The following is a 22,668-nucleotide window of genomic DNA, read 5'->3' as shown; positions in this document are numbered from 1 at the left end:
CAGCTAAGACACTACACAACATAACAATACATGAATTGCTCTGTAACGGTGACAAACGGTGCCCACAAACTGTTAGGACCGACATAAAGATGTCCCAACAGCAGAGCTTTCTTTTCAGCACCATGAAGTGAATCCTTACCACCGTTAAACCTGCGTTGTCTGGCAGCGAAACAGTTAATTCAGCCTCATTTACTGACTTTTTTTAAAACATAGCTGATATGGCTGCCTTGCCAAATGTGGTTTCTACTGACAATTGAGATGTACAAACTACGGCCTAAGGGAACGATGAGTGGATAAGAGGCCATCTGTAATTTTGATTAAGACATTAATGAGCGAGCTAAGACGGACGTAGTCAATATAACTATTTCTTCAGCACTTTTGAAATGTACAGCGACAGAATTCAGAACATGGGCCGTTCTTACACTATTCTCACTGTACATCAAGTCAGAACCATAGGATAAATTAAGGGGGCATATAAGCAGACAAGGAAAGCTCTTACAAATATTTGATGATTACAATTCTCAAAAAACGGTTAAAGGCTATATGTGCACCACTAAGTCAGAACAGTAGGCTGAGGTAGGTGAGGCACCAAATTATTAGGGTGATGCACATGGGCTACTAACAGCTTACTACACAACATACACTTATGTATACTTTAGCTAAGAAAGTAATACTATCTCCCTGGCATATAACATAATTTATGCAGCAGCATACAATACATTTTTGGACTCACCTTGTTGAGCTGTGCTCACTTGAACAGGACAGTGGCACGGCGGTCCTTCTTGTGGGCAAATTTTGTCAGTAAAGTCTGCCATTCTCTGGATTTATGGTGCTTTCAAGATAACTGGGAGCTCGGAAAAAAACAAGGTTGAATCATGACGTTAGTGATCTTCAGGTCGGAGCTCTAGAAAGAGGCCAGGGTTCCCGACTTGGATGATCGTTCAAAACTTATTTTCTCAGTCGGAGCTAATTCTTTTCCTGAGTTCCCAGTTATTTTAAACTCACTGAAGTCTGAGATTTCCCAGTTCAGAGTTTCCAGTTTTGAACACGACAGAAGTCATGCTGGATTTTTATTTTTTTATTTATTTCACCTTTATTTAACCAGGTAGGCTAGTTGAGAACAAGTTCTCATTTGCAACTGCGACCTGGCCAAGATAAAGCATAGCAGTGTGAACAGACAACAACACAGAGTTACACATGGAGTAAACAATAGACAAGTCAATAACATGGTAGAAAAAAGAGAATCTATATACAATGTGTGCAAAAGGCATGAGGTAGGCAATAAATCGAATAATTACAATTTAGCAGATTAACACTGGAGTGATAAATCATCAGGTGATCATGTGCAAGAAGAGATACTGGTGTGCAAAAGAGCAGAAAAGTAAATAAATAAAAGCAGTATGGGGGTGAGGTAGGTAAATTGGGTGGGTAGTTTACAGATGGACTATGTACAGCTGCAGCGATCGGTTAGCTGCTCGGATAGCAGATTTTTAAAGTTGTTGAGGGAGATAAAAGTCTCCAACTTCAGAGATTTTTGCAATTCGTTCCAGTCGCAGGCAGCAGAGAACTGGAACGAAAGGCGTCCAAATGAGGTTTTGGCTTTAGGGATGATCAGTGAGATACACCTGCTGGAGCGCATGCTACGGGTGGGTGTAGCCATCGTGACCAGTGAACTGAGATAATGCGGCACTTTGCCTAGCATAGCCTTGTAGATGACCTGGAGCCAGTGGGTCTGACGACGAACATGTAGCGAGGGCCAGCCGACTAGGGCATACAGGTCGCAGTGGTGGGTCGTATAAGGTGCTTTAGTAACAAAACGGATGGCACTGTGATAAACTGCATCCAGTTTGCTGAGTAGAGTATTGGAAGCTATTTTGTAGATGACATCTCCGAAGTCGAGGATCGGTAGGATACTAGGGTTTTACTAGGGTAAGTTTGGCGGCGTGAGTGAAGGAGGCTTTGTTCCGGAATAGAAAGCCGACTCTAGATTTGATTTTGGATTGGAGATGTTTGATATGAGTCTGGAAGGAGAGTTTGCAGTCTAGCCATACACCTAGGTACTTATAGATGTCCCCATATTCTAGGTCGGAACCGTCCAGGGTGGTGATGCTAGTCGGGCGTGCGGGTGCAGGCAGCGAACGGTTGAAAAGCATGCATTTGGTTTTACTAGCGTTTAAGAGCAGTTGGAGGCCGCGGAAGGAGTGTTGTATGGCATTGAAGCTCGTTTGGAGGTTAGAGAGCACAGTGTCCAGGGAAGGGCCGGAAGTATACAGAATGGTGTCGTCTGCGTAGAGGTGGATCAGGGAATCGCCCGCAGCAAGAGCAACATCATTGATGTATACAGAGAAAAGAGTCGGCCCGAGAATTGAACCCTGTGGTACCCCCATAGAGACTGCCAGAGGACCGGACAACATGCCCTCCGATTTGAATACACTGACAGCATGGTCAGTGTATTCAACATTTTCTGACCCATGGTGTTGCATGTTTATTCTTTTAATCTTGGAAAAGAGAGCCTTAAACCAAAACTTAGACCACACACCCTCTCCACTGAATAGCAGGCCAGTTTTTGCTTTGCAATGCTTGCAGTTAGCCACTGATTTCTTCCAAACCACTCATTGTTGAATTAGCGATTTCCAACTTGTTGGTTATGTTGATGGCTGATGAGCACCGATACGTTTTATTTATAATTTCTCTTCATATGACAAGGATTGAAAAGGATTTTCCAGTAGATTGTCGACTTGATTCATGATGATGACTGCTTGTCTAGCTTGCTAGCTAAGATTTTGAAAGTATGATGTTGACATGATCAGTCAAATCAAAGCTACGGTAGATATAACGTGATTTGACTTCATTTTTTCTGTGGCCAATTACCTTGAGGCTTCTTGGATGGGCATGTCTAATGTAAATCTATGGCAGCACCCAAGGGGCTTGAATTTTTGAGCTCCACTCTTAGATTTTGCGGTGAAGTAGTGTCCTCATGAGTGACAGAAAACTGAACCAATTACGGCGCAACTAGAGAACATTACCAAACCCTACGTTCTGTATATTCTGCTGGCTTGCCCCACCACCACAGAAAGCACTGAGCTAGGCTAAAGCAAAAAAGAGACCATGTTTGTATGCAGCTTTATTAACAAAATTATTATATTTTTTACAATGTTTGCAAACTGATATTGTTATTTTTTGCTAAATATGTGAGGCTCATAACATGAATGACGGGTCGCTACTCCTCCTATATATTGGTTGAAATAAAATAAATAATCTACCTGCCTTACTAGCTGGAAAATAGTCAGGGCTCCCCTCCTAACACCAACACAGCCACAGTCCAATGGGCGTATATTTTTTTCAGTCTCTCTCTCTCTCTTCTCCCTCTCACTCTCTCTGTCTGTAGAAAAGCAGCATGATGTGGAGATTATGTCTGGGCCTCCTAAGGAGAAAGACAAGAAGAAGAAGAGGCCCATGTCCCAGATCGTTGCGGTGAAGAAGCCTGCCCTCAGCCCCAGCCTCGCCCCCACCCAGATCCCCCGTTTCGGGGTCACCACCCTCCAGGAGGGCTTATTGGCCACGGTGGGCGCCACACACACACACACACACACACACAGACAGACAGACAGACAGACAGACAGACAGACAGACAGAGACAGACAGACAGAGACAGACAGACAGACAGACAGACAGACAGACAGACAGACAGACAGACAGACAGACAGACACAGACAGAGACAGACAGACAGACAGACAGACAGACAGACAGACAGACAGACAGACAGACAGACAGACAGACAGACAGACAGACAGACAGACAGACAGACAGACAGACAGACAGACAGACAGACAGACAGACAGGCACATCGTCACACTGAAGAATGGCTAAATTACTTTAATGCTTATTGCTTGGCCTTTAATGTTATATGTAATATAATGTCAGTGACGTATTATTGCCAAACTTGTCACGTCATCTGCCCTCTGGAGGATCGCAATGGGAAAAGTATTTTACTTTTTGTGCCATTCTCATATCTTTTGTTATGCATGTTAAAAAAGTTTAATATTTCTTATTTATTCTATACATTTCTGCTCAATTGCCATATCAGACTTTTTCTCACTTTATTGTGTTGTGGTTCTAGGAATTTGAGGAGATCAACAGATGGGGTCTAGATATTTTCAAGATAGCTGAATACTCGGGGAATCGACCTTTGACGGTGGTCATGTACTCCATTTTCCAGGTATGAGTCTCCAATTCCAAATGCATCTCCTCTGTTCGTACATTACAGCAGCCAATTGTAGCATTCTTTAGCATTCCTTCCAAGACATTTGAATCTTGGTGTCATGGCCAAGGGCTAGAGTCCCGGTCGGGGCTACCCCAAATACACTTCAATACTTTACCAACAGTTTGTTACATATTTGCTCTACTCTTGTGAGCCTGGTTTCTGTTGCTGCCCAACCTCAGGAGCGAGAGCTGCTGAAAAACTTTAAGATCCCAGCCGACACCTTCATCACCTTCATGATGACCCTGGAGGACCACTACCACGCCGACGTGGCCTACCACAACAACATCCACGCTGCCGACGTGGTACAGTCCACCCACGTTCTCCTCTCCACCCCCGCCCTGGAGGTATGGAACACTCCATTATGAGGAAGATTAAAGGATGATGTCCAGCCATATTCTATATTCTAATCTAGTTGGTAGACGTGCCCTGTGCATATCTTTGGATTTGATCAAGGTTATCAGTGCATATTGAGGTAGAAGGGGTTTGTTCATGGTATAGAAAGAAAATATGAGGTGAATAGAATGTCCCCACGCTACGTGTTAATACTTAGTTATACTTCAAATCAAATTGTATTCGTCACATGCGCCAAATACAACATGTGTAAACCTTACAGTTAAATGCGTACTTACAAACCCTTAACCAACAATGCAGTTTTAAGAAAATACAAAGAAAAGTAGGAGACAAGAATAACAAATGATTAAAGAGCAGCAGTAAATAACAATAGCGGGGCTATATACAGGGGGTACCGGTACAGAGTCAATGTGCGGGGGCACCGGTGTCTTGGTAATTGAGGTAATATGTACATGTAGGTAGAGTTATTAAAGTGACTATGCATAGATAATAACAGAGTAGCAGGAGTGTGGGGAGGGGGGGGGGGGGCAATGCAAATAGTCTGGGTAGCCATTTGATTATCTCTTCAGGATTCTTATGGCTTGGGGGTAGAAGCTGTTTAGAAGCCTCTTGGACCTAGACTTGGCGCTCCGGTACCGCTTGCCGTGCGGTAGCAGACAGAACAGTGTATGACTAGGGTGGCTGGTGTCTTTGACAATTTTTTAGGGCCTTCCTCTGACACCGCCTAGTATAGAGGTCCTGGATAGCAGGAAGCTTGGCCCCAGTGATGTACTGGGCCGTATGAATTACACTTTGTAGTGCCTTGCGGTCGGAGGCCGAGCATTTGCCATTCCAGGCAGTGATGCAACCCATCAGGATGCTCTCGATGGTGAAGCTGTAAAACCTTTTGAGGATCTGAGGACCCATGCCAAATATTTTCAGTCTCCTGAGGGGGAATAGGTTTTGTCGTGCCCTCTTCACAACTGTCTTGATGTGCTTGGACCATGTTGTTGACCGCTGAGCTGTAGTCAATGAATAGCATTCTCACATAGGTGTCCCTTTTGTCCAGGTGGGAAAGGGCAGTGTGGAGTCCGTCTGGCCCTGCGGCCTTGTGAATGTTGACCTGTTTAAATGACTTACTCACATCGGTTGTGGAGAGCATGATCACACAGTCGTCCAGAACAGCTGATGCTCTCATTTGTGTTTCAGTGTTACTTACCTCGAAGCGAACATAGAAAAAGTTTAGCTTGTCTGGTAGGCTCGTGTCACTGGGCAGTTCTTGGCTGTGCTTCCCTTTGTAGTCTGTAATAGTTTGCAGGCCCTGCCACATCTGACGAGCGTCGGAGCCGGTGTCGTACGATTCGATCTTAGTCCTATATGAACGCTTTGCCTGTTTGATGGTTCGTCGGAGGGCATAGCAGGATTTCTTATAAGCTTCCGGGTTAGAGTCCCACTCTTGAAAGGGGCACCTCTACTCTTTAGCTCAGTGCGAATGTTGTCTGTAATCAAATCAAATGTATTTATATAGCCCTTCTTACATCAGCTGATATCTCAAAGTGCTGTACAGAAACCCACCCTTAAACCAATCATACTATATCATTGTGTTTACTTGATAGCTACCTTCACAAATAGCTAGCTAGAACAAAGTGTTAATAAGATTTAAAAAATTTAAAAGCAAGCAGTGCAGGTGTAGAAGCACGGTGGCTAGGAAAAACTCCCTAGAAAGGCCAAAACCTAGGAAGAAACCTAGAAAGGAACCAGGCTATAAGGGGTGGCCAGTCCTCTTCTGGCTGTGCCGGGTGGAGATTATAACAGAACATGGCCAAGATGTTTAAATGTTCATAAATGACCAGCACGGTCAAATAATAATAATCACAGTAGTTGTCGAGGGTGCAGCAAGTCAGCACCTCAGGAGTAAATGTCAGTTGGCTTTTCATAGCCGATCATTGAGAGTATCTCTACCGCTCCTGCTGTCTCTAGAGAGTTGAAAACAGCAGGTCTGGGACAGGTAGGACGTCCGGTGAACAGGTCAGGGTTCCATAGCCGCAGGCAGAACAGTTGAAACTGGAGCAGCAGCACGGCCAGGTGGACTGGGGACAGCAAGGAGTCATCATGCCAGGTAGTCATGAGGCATGGTCCTAGGGCTCAGGTCCTCCGAGAGAGAGAAAGAGAATTAGAGAGAACATACTTAAATTCACACAGGACACAGGATAAGACAGGGGAAATACTCCAGATATAACAGACTGACCCTAGCCCCCCGACACATAAACTACTGCAGCATAAATACCGGAGGCTGACACAGGAGGGGTCAGGAGACACTGTGGCCCCATCCAATGATACCCCCAGACAGGGCCATACAGGCAGGATATAACCCCACCCACTTTGCCAAAGCACAGCCCCCACACCACTAGAGGGATAACTTCAACCACCAACTTACCATCCTGAGACAAGGCCGAGTATAGCCCACAAAGATCTCCGCCACGGAACAACCCAAGAGGGGGGGGGGCGCCAACCCAGACAGGAAGACCACGTCAGTGACTCAACCCACTGAAGTGACGCACCCCTCCTAGGGACGGCATGGAAGAGCACCAGTAAGCCAGTGACTCAGCCTCTGTAATAGGGTTAGAGGCAGAGAATCCCAGTAGAGAGAGGAGAACCGGCCAGGCAGATACCGCAAGGGCGGTTCGTTGCTCCAGTGCCTTTCCGTTCACCTTCACACTCCTGGGCCAGAGATGAGTCTTCAACTTAAAGGTTGAGACCGAGTCTGCGTCTCTCACATGGGTAGGCAGACCATTCCATAAAAATGGAGCTCTATAGGAGAAAGCCCTGCCTCCAGCTGTTTGCTTAGAAATTTTAGGGATAATTAGGAGGCCTGCGTCTTGTGATCGTAGCATACGTGTAGGTATGTATGGCAGGACCAAATCGCAAAGATGGGTAGGAGCAAGCCCATGTAATGCTTTGTAGGTTAGTAGTAAAACCTTGAAATCAGCCCTTGCCTTAACAGGAAGCCAGTGTAGGGAGGCTAGCACTGGAGTAATACGATCAAATTTTTTGGTTCAAGTCAGGATTCTAGCAGCCATATTTAGCACTAACTGAAGTTTATTTTGTGCTTTATCCGGGTAGCCGGAAAGTAGAGCATTGCAGTAGTCTAACCTAGAAGTGACAACAGCATGGATTAATTTTTCTGCATCATTTGTGGACAGTAAATTTCAGATTTTTGCAATGTTACGTAGATGGAAAAAATCTGTCCTTGAAACAGTCTTGATATGTTTGTCAAAAGAGAGATCAGGGTCCATGGTCCGAGGTCCTTCACAGTTTTATTTGAGACGGCTGTACAACCATCAAGATGAATTGTCAGATTCAACAGAAGATCTCTTTGTTTCTTGGGACCTAGAACAAGCATCTCTGTTTTGTCCGAGTTTAAAAGTAGAACGTTTGCAGCCATCCACTACCTTATGTCTGAAACACAGGCTTCCATCGAGGGCAATTTTGGGGCTTCACCATGTTTCATTGAAATGTACAGCTGTGTGTCATCCGCATAGCAGAGAAAGTTAACATTATGTTTTCGAATGACATCCCCAAGAGGTAAAATATTTAGTGAAAACAATAGGGGTCCTAAAATGGAACCTTGAGGAACACCAAAATGTACAGTTGACAAACCATCCACAGAGACAAACTGATATTTTTTCGACAGATAAGATCTAAACCAGGCCAGAATTTGTCCGTGTAGACCAATTTGGGTTTCCAATCTCTCCAAAAGATTGTGGTGATCGATGGTATCAAAAGCAGCACTAAGGTCTAGGAGCACGAAGACCGATGCAGAGCCTCGGTCTGACACCATTAAAAGGTAATTTACCACCTTCACAAGTGCAGTCTCAGTGCTATGATGGGGTCTAAAACCAGACTGAAGCATTTCGTATACATTGCTTGTCTTCAGGAAGGTGATTTGCTGCGCAACAGCTTTTTCAAACATTTTTGAGAGGAATGGAAGATTCGATATAGGCCGATAGTTTTTTAAAATATTTTCTGGGTCAAGGTTTGGCTTTTTCAAGAGAGGCTTTATTACTGCCACTTTTAGTGAGTTTGGTACACATCCGGTGGATAGAGAGCTGTTTATTATGTTCAACATAGGAGGGCCAAGCACAGGAAGCAGCTCTTTCAGTAGTTTAGTTGGAATAGGGTCCAGTGTGCAGCTTGAAGGTTTAGAGGCCATGATTATTTTCATCATTGTTTCAAGAGATATAGTACTAAAACACTTGAGTGTCTCCCTTGATCATATGTCCTGGCAGAGTTGTGCAGACTCAGGACAACTGAGCTTTGGAGGAATTCTCAGATTTAAAGAGGAGTCCGAAATTTGCTTTCTAATGATCATGATCTTTTCCTCAAAGAAGTTCATGAATTTATTACTGCTGAAGTGAAAGCCATCCTCTCTTGGAGAATGCTGCATTTTAGCTAGCTTTGCGACAGTATCAAAAATACATTTTGGATTGTTCTTATTTTTCTCAATTAAGTTGGAAAAATAGGATGATCGAGCAGCAGTGAGGGCTCTTCGATACTGCACGGTACTGTCTTTCCAAGCTAGTTGGAAGACTTCCAGTTTGGTGTGGCGCCATTTCCGTTCCAATTTTCTGGAAGCTTGCTTCAGAGCTCGGGTATTTTCTGTATGCCAAGGAGGTAGTTTCTTATGACAAATGTTTTTAGGGGTGCGACTGCATCTAGGGTATTGCGCAAGGTTACATTTACATTACATTTAAGTCATTTAGCAGACGCTCTTATCCAGAGCGACTTACAAATTGGTGCATTCACCTTATGACATCCAGTGGAACAGCCACTTTACAACAGTGCATCTAAATCTTTTAAGGGGGGGGGGGGGGGTCAGAAGGATTACTTTATCCTATCCTAGGTATTCCTTAAAGAGGTGGGGTTTCAGGTGTCTCCGGAAGGTGGTGATTGACTCCGCTGTCCTGGCGTCGTGAGGGAGTTTGTTCCACCATTGGGGGGCCAGAGCAGCGAACAGTTTTGACTGGGCTGAGCGGGAACTGTACTTCCTCAGTGGTAGGGAGGCGAGCAGGCCAGAGGTGGATGAACGCAGTGCCCTTGTTTGGGTGTAGGGCCTGATCAGAGCCTGGAGGTACTGAGGTGCCATTCCCCTCACAGCTCCGTAGGCAAGCACCATGGTCTTGTAGCGGATGCGAGCTTCAAATGGAAGCCAGTGGAGAGAGCGGAGGAGCGGGGTGACGTGAGAGAACTTGGGAAGGTTGAACACCAGACGGGCTGCGGCGTTCTGGATGAGTTGTAGGGGTTTAATGGCACAGGCAGGGAGCCCAGCCAACAGCGAGTTGCAGTAATCCAGACGGGAGATGACAAGTGCCTGGATTAGGACCTGCGCCGCTTCCTGTGTGAGGCAGGGTCGTACTCTGCGGATGTTGTAGAGCATGAACCTACAGGAACGGGCCACCGCCTTGATGTTAGTTGAGAACGACAGGGTGTTGTCCAGGATCACGCCAAGGTTCTTAGCGCTCTGGGAGGAGGACACAATGGAGTTGTCAACCGTGATGGCGAGATCATGGAACGGGCAGTCCTTCCCCGGGAGGAAGAGCAGCTCCGTCTTGCCGAGGTTCAGCTTGAGGTGGTGATCCGTCATCCACACTGATATGTCTGCCAGACATGCAGAGATGCGATTCGCCGCCTGGACATCAGAAGGGGGAAAGGAGAAGATTAATTGTGTGTCGTCTGCATAGCAATGATAGGAGAGACCATGTGAGGTTATGACAGAGCCAAGTGACTTGGTGTATAGCGAGAATAGGAGAGGGCCTAGAACAGAGCCCTGGGGGACACCAGTGGTGAGAGCGCGTGGTGAGGAGACAGATTCTCGCCACGCCACCTGGTAGGAGCGACCTGTCAGGTAGGACGCAATCCAAGCGTGGGCCGCGCCGGAGATGCCCAACTCGGAGAGGGTGGAGAGGAGGATCTGATGGTTCACAGTGTCGAAGGCAGCCGATAGGTCTAGAAGGATGAGAGCAGAGGAGAGAGAGTTAGCTTTAGCAGTGCGGAGCGCCTCCGTGATACAGAGAAGAGCAGTCTCAGTTGAATGACTAGTCTTGAAACCTGACTGATTTGGATCAAGAAGGTCATTCTGAGAGAGATAGCAGGAGAGCTGGCCAAGGACGGCACGTTCAAGAGTTTTGGAGAGAAAAGAAAGAAGGGATACTGGTCTGTAGTTGTTGACATCGGAGGGATCGAGTGTAGGTTTTTTCAGAAGGGGTGCAACTCTCGCTCTCTTGAAGACGGAAGGGACGTAGCCAGTGGTCAGGGATGAGTTGATGAGCGAGGTGAGGTAAGGGAGAAGGTCTCCGGAAATGGTCTGGAGAAGAGAGGAGGGGATAGGGTCAAGCGGGCAGGTTGTTGGGCGGCCGGCCGTCACAAGACGCGAGATTTCATCTGGAGAGAGGTTGGAGAAAGAGGTCAGAGCACAGGGTAGGGCAGTGTGAGCAGAACCAGCGATGTCGTTTGACTTAGCAAACGAGGATCGGATGTCGTCGACCTTCTTTTCAAAATGGTTGACGAAGTCATCTGCAGAGAGGGAGGAGGGGGGGGGAGGGGGAGGAGGATTCAGGAGGGAGGAGAAGGTGGCAAAGAGCTTCCTAGGGTTAGAGGCAGATGCTTGGAATTTAGAGTGGTAGAAAGTGGCTTTAGCAGCAGAGACAGAAGAGGAAAATGTAGAGAGGAGGGAGTGAAAGGATGCCAGGTCTGCAGGGAGGCGAGTTTTCCTCCATTTCCGCTCGGCTGCCCGGAGCCCTGTTCTGTGAGCTCGCAATGAGTCGTCGAGCCACGGAGGATAGGGAACATAGAGAGTCAAAGGATGCAGAAAGGGAGGAGAGGAGGGTTGAGGAGGCAGAATCAGGAGATAGGTTGGAGAAGGTTTGAGCAGAGGGGAGAGATGATAGGATGGAAGAGGAGAGAGTAGCGGGGGAGAGAGAGCGAAGGTTGGGACGGCGCGATACCATCCGAGTAGGGGCAGTGTGGGAAGTGTTGGATGAGAGCGAGAGGGAAAAGGATACAAGGTAGTGGTCGGAGACTTGGAGGGGAGTTGCAATGTGGTTAGTGGAAGAACAGCATCTAGTAAAGATGAGGTCAAGCGTATTGCCTGCCTTGTGAGTAGGGGGGGAAGGTGAGAGGGTGAGGTCAAAAGAGGAGAGGAGTGGAAAGAAGGAGGCAGAGAGGAATGAGTCAAAGGTAGACGTGGGGAGGTTAAAGTCGCCCAGAACTGTGAGAGGTGAGCCGTCCTCAGGAAAGGAGCTTATCAAGGCATCAAGCTCATTGATGAACTCTCCGAGGGAACCTGGAGGGCGATAAATGATAAGGATGTTAAGCTTGAAAGGGCTGGTAACAGTGACAGCATGGAATTCAAAGGAGGCGATAGACAGATGGGTAAGGGGAGAAAGAGAATGACCACTTGGGAGAGATGAGGATCCCGGTGCCACCACCCCGCTGACCAGCTGCTCTCGGGGTGTGCGAGAACACGTGGGCGGACGAAGAGAGAGCAGTAGGAGTAGCAGTGTTATTTGTGGTGATCCATGTTTCCGTCAGTGCCAAGAAGTCGAGGGACTGGAGGGAGGCATAGGCTGAGATGAACTCTGCCTTGTTGGCCGCAGATCGGCAGTTCCAGAGGCTACCGGAGACCTGGAACTCCACGTGGGTCGTGCGCGCTGGGTGGCCGCGGCCACGCGGTGTGAAGCGTTTGTATGGTCTGTGCAGAGAGGAGAGAACAGGGATAGACAGACACATAGTTGACAGGCTACAGGAGAGGCTACGCTAATGCAAAGGAGATTGGAATGACAAGTGGACTACACGTCTCGAATGTTCAGAAAGTTAAGCTTACGTAGCAAGAAGGTTAAATTGAGTTCCTCAGGTGGTTAACTAAATCTTTGGGTTGTCTGAGAATTTATAGCACGACTTTTGATGATCCTTGGTTGGGGTCTGAGCAGATTATTTGTTGCGATTGCAAACATAATAAAATGGTGGTCCGATAGTCCAGGATTATGATCCACAACATTTTATCCATGGGACAAAACTAGGTCCAGAGTATGACTCTGGCAGTGAGTTGGTCCGGAAACATGTTGGACAAAACCCACTGAGTCGATGATGGCTCCGAAAGCCTTTTGGAGTGGGTCTGTGAACTTTTCCATGTGAATATTAAAGTCACCAGAAGTTAGAATATTATCTGCTATGACTATAAGGTCCGATAGGAATTCAGGGAACTCAGTGAGGAATGCTGTATATGACCCAGGAGGCCTGTAAACAGTAGCTATAAAAAGTGATTAGCCTGCATAGATTTCATGACTAGACGGTCAAAAGACGAAAACATCGTTTTTTTCTTTTGTAAATTGAAATTTGCTATCCTAGTGTAACCAGGAGGTGAGTCATCTTAACACAGTAAATTCATCAAGCTTAAGCCATGTTTCAGTCAGGCCAATCACATCAAGATTATGGTCAGTGATTAGTTCATTGACTATAACTGCCTTGGAAGTGAGCGATCTAACATTAAGTAGCCCTATTTGGAGATGTGAGGTATCACAATCTCTTTCAATAATGGCAGGAATGGAGGAGGTCTTTATTCTAGTGAGATTGCTAAAGCGAACATCGCCATGTTTAGTTTTGCCCAACTTAAGTTGAGGCACAGACACGGTCTCAATGGGGATAGCTGAGCTGACTAAACTGACTGTGGTAGTGGCAGACTCCACTAAGCTGGCAGGCTGGCAAACAGCCTATTTCATTGTGGAGCTAGGGGAGTTAGAGCCCTGTCTATGTTCATAGATAAGATGAGAGCACCCATCCAGCTAGGATGGAGTCCGTCACTCCTCAACAGGCCAGGCTTGGTCCTGTTTGTGGGTGAGTCCCAGAAAGAGGGCCAATTATCTACAAATTCTATCTTTTGGGAGGGGCAGAAAACAGTTTTCAACCAGCGATTGAGTTGAGACTCTGCTGTAGAGCTCATCACTCCCCCTAACTGGGAAGGGGCCAGAGACAATTACTCGATGCTGACACATCTTTCAAGCTGATTTACAAGCTGAAGGTATGTTGCGCTTGGTGACCTCTGACTGTTTCATCCTAACATCGTTGGTGCCGACGTGGATAACAATATCCCTATACTCTCTACACTCGCCAGTTTTAGCTTTAGCCAGCACCATCTTCAGATTAGCCTTAACGGCGGTAGCCCTGCCCCCTGGTAAACAGTGTATGATCGCTGGATGATTCGTTTTAAGTCTAATACTGCGGGTAATGGAGTCGCCAATGACTAGGGTTTTCAATTTGTCAGAGTTAATGGTGGGAGGCTTCGGCGTCTCAGACCCCGTAACGGGAGGAATAGAGACCACAGAGTCTGACTCTGACTTGCTGAGGAGTCAGCAAGTCGGAGTCAGATGAGGAGAACGAGTGAGGAGAACTTAATGAGGAGAACCGGTTAAAAGTTTCTGTCAGCTGAATGAGCGACACCGGTTGAGCATTCCTACAGCATTTCCCTCCAGAAGCCATGAGAAAGTTGTCTGGCTGCGGGGACCGTGCGAGGGGATTTATACTACTATCTGTACTTACTAGTGGCACAGACGCTGTTTCATCCTTTCCTACACTGAAATTACCCTTGCCTAATGATTGAGTCTGAAGCTGGGCTTGCAGCACATTCTCCTGTATATTATGAGTACAGCGACTGCAATTAGAAGGCATCATGTTAATGTTACTACTTAGCTTCGGCTGGTGGAGGTCCTGACGAACCACGTCCAGATAAAGCGTCCGGAGTGTGGAAGTTGAATGAAAAAAAGTTGAGTGAGGGAAAAACAAAAAATATAAACGGTAATTAAAAGTAAAAACTGTAAAGTTGTCGGGTAGCAAAGTAAGGTTAGCAACAAAACGTACAGCAGCACGTAAACAAGTCTGCAAGTTGTGACCGGAAATGACACAGGAAAGCAGGTTGATGGATCAACAATCCATGGCTTCTGGTTGGAGTATGTACGTACAGTCACTGTGGCACGATGTCCTCGATGCACTTATTGATAAAGCCAGTGACTGATCTGGTGTTCTCCTCAATGCCATCGGAAGAATCCTGGAACATACTCCAGTCTGTGCTAGAAAAACAGTCCTGTAGTTTAGCATCTGTTTCATCTGACCACTTTTTTTATAGACTGAGTCACTGGTCCTTGCTGCTTTAATTTTTGCTTGTAAGCAGGAATCAAGAGGATAGAGTTATGGTCAGATTTGCCAAATGGAGGGCAAAGGAGAGCTTTGTACGCGTCTCTGTGTGTGGAGTAAAGATGGTCTAGAATGTTTTCCCTCTGGTTGCACATTTAACATGCTGGTAGAAATGAGGTCAAACTGATTTAAGTTTCCCTGCATTAAAGTCCCCGGCCACTAGAAGTCTACACACCCCCATGGATCTACACACCCCCATGGATGAGCATTTTCCTGTTTGCTCATTGAGTGCTGTTTTAGTGCCAGCATCGGTCTGTGGTGATATGTAGACAGGTAAGAGAAATACAGATGAAAACTCTCTAGGTAGATAGTGTGGTCTACTGCGTATCATGAGATACTCTACCTCAGGTGAACAAAACATTGAGACTTCCTTAGATATCGTGCACCAGCTGTGTCTTACCAGAGGCTGCTGTTCTGTCCTGCCGATAGTGTATAACCTGCCAGCTGTGTGTTCTTAATGTCGTCATTCAGCCACGACTCAGTGAAACATAAAATATTACAGTTTTTAATGTCCTGTTGGTAGGATAAACGTGCTTTCAGTTCGTCCCATTTATTTTCCAGCGATTGAACATTAGCTAGCAGGACGGAAGGCAAGGGCAGATTAGCCACTCGTCTCCTGATCCTCACAAGGCACCCTGATCTCTTTCCGCAAAATCTCAGTTTCCTTCTCCAAGGAATAACAGATATCTGGGCCTGGTCGGGTGTCTGTAGTATATCCCTCCCGTCCAACTCATTGAAGAAGAACTCTTTGTCCAGTTTGAGGTGAGCAATCGTAGTTCTGATGTCCAGAAGCTCTTTTCGGTCATAATCAGCAACATTATGTACAAAACAAGTTATGAACAACGCAAAAGAACTAACTAAATAGCATGGTTGGTTAAGAGCCGATAAGGCGGTAGTCATCCCCTCCGGCACCATCACTCATCTCTCGCAGTAATAGTAACAAAAAAGTGTCTGTTTTTTGTTTTCAGGCTGTCTTCACTGACCTGGAGATCATGGCTGCTCTGTTTAGCAGTGCTATACACGACGTAGATCACCCCGGAGTGTCCAACCAGTTCCTCATCAACACAAGTCAGTTCCATCCCTCACTAGCAATCTCACTCATTAGATATAATTAAAGGATATGTCCTTTGGAGCAAAATGTGTCTGGCATCTACTACTGTGAAGACTACATTATAGCGTCTGTAAGGCGGAGTTTGATCTCTGGATAAATTGTTTATTCCGTTATTTTGAACCTAATGAATACCTTTTTGTAGTTATACAGGGAGTGCCTTGGAATTGTTGTTGCTTTACTGATGAGTGTTCCTACTGTAGATTCTGAGCTGGCTCTGATGTACAACGACGCTTCTGTCCTGGAGAACCACCACCTGGCTGTGGGCTTCAAGCTGCTACAGGAGGACAACTGTGACATCTTCCAGAGCCTCAGCAAGAAACAGAGACAGTCCCTCAGGAAGATGGTCATCGACATGGTGAGGCACTGAAAGTAGATATTATCTACACACCCCCATGTTATCATAGTTCACATAATGAATGAGCCGACATCATAATGATATGGCCATTTAGCAGACACTTTTCCCCAAAGTCACTTACCGGTACATTTCACACAGAGTATATTCAGTATCAAACCCACAACACAACCCTGGATGTAGGTGGCACCATGCTCTAACCCACTGACTCTTTGGAATTAGTGACTGAAGTAAGTGTGATTAATTGGTATTGCCATAGAATTTCTAAACCCAGAGGCCCAACATAAGCAGTTTCTACATAATGTTCATAACTAAAATATCGTTGGTATTGTCCTCTGCAGGTGTTGGCCACTGACATGTCCAAGCACATGAACTTCCTGGCTGACCTGAAGACAATGGTGGAGACCAAGAAGGTGACCAGTCTTGGAGTGCTGCTGCTGGACAACTACTCAGACCGCATCCAGGTCAGAGGTCATTCCTAGAGTAGACACACCACTGGCCACATATTAATAGTCTACAGTGACTTCCTCTTCTCTTCTCCGTCTCACTCATCTGCATTTATCTGAATATTGTCGCTGTCTGATGAAAACTTAACTTAATTATTAATTAATAATTAATAACTTAATTTGGCAATTATTTTTTTTATACATTTATTGAAAGCAGTAACTCCCCTCATTGTACTCTGAACATGAATCTAGGACCAATAAAGTGTATTCAAAATAGCTTCTGAAGTTGTATGTTTGTTCATGGGAAAATATGGAAATGTTTTAAATTTCCTGAAAAGTTTCTGTTTTAGAGATGAGAGGTTTTCATCAGACAGCGAAGATATGTGGATACAGGACAGGTGAAAGCAATTTGAGGGGAGACAAGGAAAGAAAGCCACTTCAGATCATTGAGATGGACGATGGTGATGAATCTGAACTGTCTACTGGAGACAAGTGTGATCAGTGCAGTTGTCTAAAATAACTCAAGACTTCATAGTGTCATGTGCATTCAAGGTTTCTATATAAATGTCTGAAATATAAATGACAAAATTAATATGAATAAAAAATGATATACAACTTCAAAAAATATCTAAACAACAGATAAACCAAGAACTAACATGCGTGTCTCCAGGTCCTTCAGAACATGGTTCACTGTGCTGACCTCAGTAACCCCACCAAGCCTCTGGAGGTCTACCGTAAGTGGACCGACCGCATCATGGTGGAGTTCTTCACCCAGGGGGACAGGGAGCGGGACAAGGGAATTGAGATCAGCCCTATGTGTGACAAACATAACGCCTCCGTCGAGAAGACCCAGGTACTGTTCTGTGCATAGCGTGCATGCAACCACATGAGGCATGCAGGCTCTCTTACACATGCAGACACAAGAATCTGCAAACCCACCCACAGGTCTTTGTCACTGCTTAACAGACTGTTGCTGGCAAATTATTGTCATAATGTCTGTTGAAACCCACTAAAACAGTGTGTGTTTATATCTCTCATCTTTACTCCCCTCTGTAGGTAGGATTCATAGACTACATCGTCCACCCTCTTTGGGAGACGTGGGCTGACCTGGTCCACCCTGACGCACAGGAGATCCTGGATACCCTGGAGGACAACCGGGAGTGGTACCAAAGTATGATCCAGCGCAGTCCCTCACCCACCCTTGAGGACAGGGATCTTGATGGGGGGCCAGGAGCCCTGGAAGCCACATCGGGGGGATGCGCCTCCACAGGGGACAAGTTCCAGTTTGAACTCACCCTGGAGGAGCAGGAGGAGGAGGAGGGTGACTCAGACCTGGAGAGCCCCCCCGAGGAGGAGAAGTCACAGGGGGGAGAGCCCTCTAGGAAGACCCTGGCCCTGTCTCTATCCCCAGAGCCCAGCAGCAGATACCGGCCCACCTCCCCCCACCCTGGCCGGGCCCTCAGTCTGGCCACCATGTCGGTTAGGAGCCCCGACCATCTCAGAACGTTGGGCCCCGGGGTGGGCGCGGACGACATAGGCGATAGGGACAGAAAACTGGGCCAGGAAGGCAGTAGTGTAGCTTACCTACGGCTTGGCACGTAACACAAACCTTGGCCCTCCCTTCAACTCATTCCATCCCTGCCTTGGTTTGTGGGTCCCAGCAGCAATTGGACATGCAGGGTGGGCTTTTTATCAAGTCTGTAATGACAACAGTTCCTTTACACTGGAGACACCTTAACACTTTTAATATTGTAGAACAAGAAGTAACGTTTTATTCTCTATTTTCTTCTGTGTGCGAGATAGGACTTTTTAGTCCTGCATTCTGTAGTTGATCCTGGGCGGAAAGTGTCTTAGACTCGAAGGTAGAGAACTGACCACAAGCTAACCAGCCTCACCAATGTCTCCTGACGAAGCAAGGAATTATACTGAGAAAACAATGTCTTCCTCAAAATGATGGAATATAGATATTCAATGGAATATTGCAAGGATTGTAATGATTTTACAGGGTCTTGGAACTTTTGCACCACACATTTTGAATTCAGTCAGCATAAACTAGTATATTTTATTTAGTTAGTCTCTGAGAATTCTGTGAATGTTTTACCAAATCCAGTATGTACCTGAATAGTGAGAGAATTGTAACTTAAACCTCAGGGTATAAAGAGATATAAATTATTTTAATGTAGCACGGACTTCTTGGGTACCCCTTAACTGAGACTGCCTGTTTAGAGTTGTGTTACTGATGACAAACAGCTCTTAGAACCTTACTGCTTCAAGTTATGCAAAAATACATATTTATTTGTCTGGCGACCTCTATTGATCTCAATTGAAAGTTCATTAATGAGTTTGAGAACTAAAGCAATTTAAATATAAAATGAACAGTACCAGTAAATTGTATTTCAAAAATCCCGAAGTACTATGGTTGATTGAGGTACCCAATACAAGTTGTTTTAAATCTAGACTAACACCGCTTACACTCATGTTTGTAAAGTTGTATTTGTTTCTATGTGATCATGTTTTACGTTGTCACATTTTCCATTTGATTTGAAATGGTTCCGTTTTGTTATATATATTGGGTATGTCCTCACTATGGGTGTATTCATTTCACTGACTCTGTTGCAAAACGTTTTGCAACAAACCGTTTACTCCAAATGGAAAACTGGTTTCTACTGGAAAAATTCAGGTAGGTCTCTCCCAGTTTTGTTCAGTTTGCTTTGGTAAACGATTTCCTTTGCAAGACGTAACGAACACACCCCAGGTCTGTTTGTCTCTGAGCTTTGTAAGCATCATTATCAGGGTGTCTCCACCATACAGTAGCACTTTACAGTTTTTGTTGTAGAGGAAGCCCATTCAGGTATAAAGAGCTTGAGCCAAACCATGATTTTAGTGGACAGCCATGGAAGGCTGTAGTTCCTGTCCAGAAACAACCCCTAGGCCTAACACCTAGAGCTGAGAGGAATGGATAGGTGTAAGCAATAGGGAGAAAATTCCACCTAGCAGAGGGTGAGGTGGAGACATTGTCATGCAGCGGGGCATGCAGTCAAAAATGTGATATCCTCTGTTTTATATATACATTTCAACACTGAGGTTGGAATAATACTGTGAAATTGTGACAATTATGATTATGCACTTTAACAGCTAGTTCAGGTTACACATCCCTCCCATTAGGCTCCTCGGACCACTCTGACAGTCCTAGCTAAATTCTTGCTGGAGAAATGGTATTTTGCTAAGCCATTTGTTTCTTTTTGAGAATTTTAGTTGAAAATGATCACAGTAAGGTTCTTAATTGTTACCCAGAAATGATTTGATATTGAGATAAAAACGGCTGCATTGAACCTTTTAAACCTATAAAATCCTGTCAGATCTCCACAAGTGTCGAAGGGTTAGTGGTTGTTCCTGAACAGGGCCGCAGTGTGGACTAATTAGGGCTTATTCAGTAGTGTGTGATGCTTTGAAAGTAGCAGATAGAAATGCAATGAACAGCGTTGATATTATTCCCTGTAGTACACAACAGAAAATCATGTCTGGTTTACACAATACTGTCCATTCTGTATTGACATTGGATACTTTTTCATTTGCCTGAATAAGCCCCTAATGTCTTGTTTGATTTGTTCTTGAGGGAAACTAGTTTATAGGGAAAATTGTGACAAAAATCTTTGGAATTTGCGCAAAAGCTTCTGCCAACCTAAGTCCTTATGAAATGTTGAACAAAGTTCTCTCTGAACTGTTGATTGTAATCATGTCAAAGTTTGACTTTAAAATGTGTTGAGTTTCATCAATTATCAGTTAGAATTATGCTATAATTTTAATGGAAATTGTAATACCTTGACTTTATGTTGGATGTAATGCTTTGATGTAGAGCTCTATTCAATTCGTATTGCAGAAGTTCAGCGTTACAGCGTGATTGGAATTTAAAGGCAATGTTCCTGTATAACGGAGACTGCACGGTAAACGCTGCATATGTCGGCTCAATCAGAAATTACCTTCATATCATGTAATCTGTAACGCTTCAGCGATACAGATTGAACAGAGAGCCCTTATGCTCTTCACAGGGCTATAGCTTTTACCTACAGTATGTGAATGTTAATTTCTATTATTGCATTCGCTGATTGCACCCTAATTTAAGTTAAACCAATACTGTACAACTTAACTAGCCCCTGCCAAATATAAGTACACTGAACAAAAATTGTTTTCCATATGCACAAAAGGCTTCTCAAATTTCTAAATCCCTGTTAGCGAGCATTTCTCCTTTGCCAAGATAATCCTGACAGGTGAGGCATATCAAGAAGCTGATTAAATGGCATGATCATTACACAGGTGCACCTTGTGTTGGGCACAATAAAGGCCACTCTAAAATGGAGTTCTCACAACACAATGTCACACAAGTTTAGAGGGAGTGTGCGCAATTGGCATGCTGACTGCAGTAACGTCCAACAGAGCTGTTGCCAGAGAATTTAACGTTATTTCTCTACCATAAGCCGCCACCAACGTCATTTTAGAGAATTTGGCAGTACGTCCAACGGGCCTCACAACCGTACACCACGTGTAACTACGCCAGACCAGGACCGCCACATCCGGCTTCTACACCTGTAGGATCGTCTGAGACCAGCCACCCGGACAGCTGATTCCACTGGCACGCTGGAAAAGTGTGCTCTTCACAGATAAATCCCAGTTTCAACTTTATCTGGCAGATGGTGTCGTGTGGGTGAGCGATTTGCAGATGTCAACGTTGTGAACAAAGTGCCCCATGGTGGCAGTGGAGTTATGGTATTTGCAGGCATAAGCTACAGACAACGAACACAATTGCATTTTATCGATGGCAATTTGAATGCACAGAAATACTGTGATGAGATCCTGAGGGCCATTGTCGTGCCATTAATCCGCCGCCATCACCTCATGTTTCAGCATGATAATGCAAGGATCTGTACATAATTCCTAGAAGCTGAAAATGTCCCAGTTCTTCCATGGCCTGCACAGTCACCAGAAATATCACACATTGAGCATATTTGGGATGCTTCGCACAGCTGAAAAGTGGGATAACGTTCCACAGGCCACAATCAACAGCCTGATCAACTCTATGCAAAAGGAGATGTCGCGCTGCATCAGGCAAATGGTCACACCAGATCCAGACTGGTTTTCTGATCCACAGCCCTATTTTATTTTTTAAAGGTATCTGACCAATTGCTGCATATCTGTATCCCCAAATCATGTGAAATGCATAGATTAGGTCCTAATTAATTAATTTAAATGGACCCGATTTCCTTTTATGAACTAACTCAGTAAATTCTTTGAAATTGTTGCGTTTTATATTTTTGTTCAGTGCATATAAAAATCACTGAACTATCCTTAATGGAGAACTTTGAAATCTGAAAATAACATCAACAAAATTCAACAACAGCTCCAGCATGGTAAACTTGCCTGGGAACTAACACTAAAGTATTTCCCGCTTACTCTTTTCCTGGTAAGGCAGGGGGAAAAGTACACAAGTATTCATAAATATCTTGACCATATTCTATTTACTCATGTTTGGTCGTGAATAAGCAAACAGCTAAAATAAGAGCCTTAAATTGTGACTGGAGAGGAGCTGAGCTTTATTGTGGGTAAAACGTACATAAATCAGTGTCATTCAGTGTTGAATGTGTTGTCTGAGAAGTTCGAATGGTGACTCTTCCTCCCTTTATTGCTTTGCTGAAACTGACATGGTATACCATTACGGTTATTGTTCTGTGTCCTTTTTATCCGCAATGTTGGACATTAGTATATTTGTCTGTCAAAATGTAAGTACGGTAAGATAATTTTTCTGGAGACAAAATATTTCTTACAAATTTGCTTAATTTAACAATAATTTAAAAGTAAATTTTTTAAACGTTTCTGGAGTTCAGTGAAAATGCCAATAAATTATGGAAACCTGTATTTGTGAAT

At 44.9% G+C, this 22,668-nt stretch overlaps 1 protein-coding gene across 4 annotated transcripts in view; it reads left to right on the top strand.

The window, feature by feature from the left end:
* LOC129867368 (cAMP-specific 3',5'-cyclic phosphodiesterase 4C-like) overlaps positions 1–22,657 on the top strand; it is a 151,127-nt gene extending 128,470 nt beyond the window's left edge. For all 4 annotated transcript variants that reach the window (XM_055940726.1, XM_055940725.1, XM_055940728.1 and 1 more), the window contains 8 exons: positions 3,389–3,564; positions 4,122–4,220; positions 4,445–4,609; positions 15,809–15,908; positions 16,152–16,306; positions 16,645–16,767; positions 17,420–17,602; positions 17,806–22,657. In XM_055940726.1, coding sequence (XP_055796701.1) covers positions 3,389–3,564; positions 4,122–4,220; positions 4,445–4,609; positions 15,809–15,908; positions 16,152–16,306; positions 16,645–16,767; positions 17,420–17,602; positions 17,806–18,351 — 1,547 coding nt within the window. In that variant the 3' untranslated portion in view covers positions 18,352–22,657. The remainder of the gene's footprint in view (positions 1–3,388; positions 3,565–4,121; positions 4,221–4,444; positions 4,610–15,808; positions 15,909–16,151; positions 16,307–16,644; positions 16,768–17,419; positions 17,603–17,805) is intronic.
* Positions 22,658–22,668: the final 11 nt, after the last annotated feature.

The sequence above is a fragment of the Salvelinus fontinalis genome, chromosome 12 (assembly GCF_029448725.1).
Source record: "Salvelinus fontinalis isolate EN_2023a chromosome 12, ASM2944872v1, whole genome shotgun sequence".
NCBI lineage: Eukaryota > Metazoa > Chordata > Actinopteri > Salmoniformes > Salmonidae > Salvelinus > Salvelinus fontinalis.
Note: the sequence above shows the minus strand (reverse complement) of the source record. Positions and strands in the feature narration are given on the sequence as shown.